This window comes from Propithecus coquereli, unplaced genomic scaffold (genome assembly GCF_000956105.1).
Source record: "Propithecus coquereli isolate 6110/MARCELLA unplaced genomic scaffold, Pcoq_1.0 Scaffold408, whole genome shotgun sequence".
In the NCBI taxonomy this organism is placed as follows: Eukaryota; Metazoa; Chordata; class Mammalia; order Primates; family Indriidae; genus Propithecus; species Propithecus coquereli.
In genome coordinates this window covers 770,568-773,392 of record NW_012149819.1, presented here as the reverse complement: position 1 = coordinate 773,392, position 2,825 = coordinate 770,568, and the positions used below count along the sequence as shown (strand labels likewise).

Here is a 2,825-nt window from a genome sequence, read left to right as displayed (position 1 = left end):
TATGGGTTTATTTCAAACTCAAGCTACTTCTAGTAATAGAATATTTATTTTTGGCTTCTTAAAAATGATGTAGGATCACACGTCTGTTACTGCATTCCAATTTAAAATATGTATGACTGTTTTTAAGGCACAATGTTTTTGTGTACTCTGTATCAACACATGGAATCCATGGAAGTATATTTAGGTTTTAAGGTGGATTAAATAGAATTTCTTTTATCCTAAATATTTAATCAATGCATCTATTATTTATTTATTTTTTATTTTATCAGAAGACAGAATTCAGTATGCTTTTACGTAAGTACAGATTTCCCTTTGTTTCAAAAACGCTTACTGTGAATCATTATTTGACATTTTGACAACACAAATACACTTTAAAATGAGTTGATTTTACAAATTCATAATTTTTGAACTTTGTTTTTCCATAGAGCCTGCATAATTATAGCAATATATTTCTACTTACAAAGTTTAAACAATATGTAATGCAATTTTGCATAATCTGTGATAATACCTTCTAAAATTATACAAGAATAAGATGGTTTTCTTTGAAAGTTACAAGGGAGGAAATTTGAAATCCTACATACATTAGAATGGTGACCATAACAGGATTCAGCGTGCACATCATTTTATTATCAGAATTATCTGAAGTATTTGCAGTTTATATTAACTGAAGAGAGCTGTTTGCATTTACATTATGTAGTATATTTATCTTTCATTTATTCCTAAAGCAATATGTTCATTATATGTATATACATCATTATTAGAGCATAGATATTATGTAATCATGCTGCCATTCAAAATGAAGGTGTCACATTTTTTTTTTTTTACAATCCAATGTCATCCGAAATGCAATATATTGCTATGAAAATGAAAAAATTTTCACAGATTGGCATTTGTAAGTTGGTTTGGTCACAATGAAATGGAATTTTATTTTATACAAATGGAAAAACTTTATCATAAATATATAGACCAATATATAACATTGAAGAACAAGAAGCAGAAAGGAAACAATGCTCTTGCATAAAGATCAATTCTCTTTGCTGCTGTTGGAATAACGGGTTTGGCAGGGGGAGGCTTCTTGTTGTTCTTTGCCTGAGATTTCCCAAGTCCATTGTTGACTTCAATGGGTTTTCCATAGCAGTCATAATTGGATAATTCGAAATCTCTTGGTAAGCTTCCAACAATGCTGAAATCATTCGATCTCAGATCAGACTTAGAAGTACAAACCTTTTTGCATCTAGTTTCACCAACCTGAGAATAAAAATTAAAGACAAAATGTATTTAGAATTTTCCTATTTATAAAACAAATCTCTTCAAGAGGATATTTTAAAAATTGCTGGTTTCCACAGAGAATATTTGTTTATGCCACAAAGAGCTAACAGAGATAACAGTCAACCGATTGCCTGAATATTTACAGCTCCAAAATGTTGCCCAAATTACAAGGCTTGTATCATGGAATAAACTTTTGATTAGTTATTTTATGCTAAGTCAACATTTATTTTAGGTGCTACTAAGCTTGTGAGAGTTCTCAGTTGTAAGATTAATAAATAAAAATCCATCCTTGCTCCAATATATAACCATGATAGAGACGATATTACTACAATGTTTGGATGACAGACACTTTTTGGACTTCTAATCTTTGATTTCCCTATGCATTCTATTTCCAAATAGGGTGGTTTATAAATGCCGGAGGCATTTACCCTCCAATGAGAGAAACTGTGTCTCTAAACCACATTCACAAATAAGAACTAAAAGATGGTGGCAATTATTATGAACCACATATTTACTCATGACAGGCATTCGTTCCTAACTTTGCTGAAGTTGAATTAACCAAACACACACAGAGAATACAAAGAAGTTATGTCTTCTTCAGCTAGACCATATGCTGCAGAGATTATTCAGTTATTAATTTCTGAATTATTAAATTTGAATAAATTCCGTATACTATACAACATAATTATAGTTAACCCTTGAACAACATGGGTTTGAACTGTGGGGGTCCACTTTAATGTATGTAGATTTTTTCAATAAATACAATTGGCCCTCCACATCCACAGTTCTGCATCTGCAACCAAATCCAGATGAAAAATATGGTATTTGCAAAACTCGTGGACACAGAGGGCCAACTTTTTGTATCTACAGGTTCTGCAGGGCTGACTCTGGGGCCTCTGATATGCATGGGATTTTGGTATTCACAGTGGGTAGTAGAGCCAATCCCTTGGGGATACTGGCAGCCATATTTCACACTGAACTCTCCCTAGTCATCAGAAATGCTCTTAGAAAGATCAGAGGTATAAGCCAACCCCCAATGCCTTAGAATAGTACGGATATTACAAAAGGTCACAGAGAGGTGAGCACTTTACTCTCTTGCTTAGTTTTCTCGCTGTTCTTAGTGGTGAGTTTTGTGATTCACCTTTGGAACCTTTAAATTGACATTTGCTAAGATGTTACTGAAAAAGGAAACCATGTCATTGCATATTGTAAGTAAATCACAGTTACTATAGTTTTTGCTTTGTTAGTATAATAAATACATTGACTAAGTCTTAGATTCTATTTACATTTACTAGGTTATGACTGGGTAAAAAAAAAAAAAAACTACACCTAATATAATAAGTAAATCAAATTATTTCCCAGCAGTACTTTAGGTACCAGGAGACTATCTGAACAAACACTGATATACATTTTCTGGACAAGGGGCAGATGACAGTGCTCAGAGGTGGACCACAAAAAGACCCAAGTACATTTAGTGAAAAAGCAAGTTAAAATGCATTTACACATCCTTCTCTCATTATACATTTAGATTATTTCCATTTTTTCCAATTATGAAT

General features: G+C 32.4%; 1 protein-coding gene across 1 annotated transcript in view; it reads right to left on the bottom strand.

The window, feature by feature from the left end:
* Positions 1 to 381: 381 nt before the first annotated feature.
* GLRB (glycine receptor, beta) overlaps positions 382 to 2,825 on the bottom strand; it is a 110,888-nt gene continuing 108,444 nt past the window's right edge. The window contains exon 11 of the mRNA XM_012652990.1: positions 382 to 1,248. Coding sequence (XP_012508444.1) covers positions 952 to 1,248 — 297 coding nt within the window. The 3' untranslated portion in view covers positions 382 to 951. The remainder of the gene's footprint in view (positions 1,249 to 2,825) is intronic.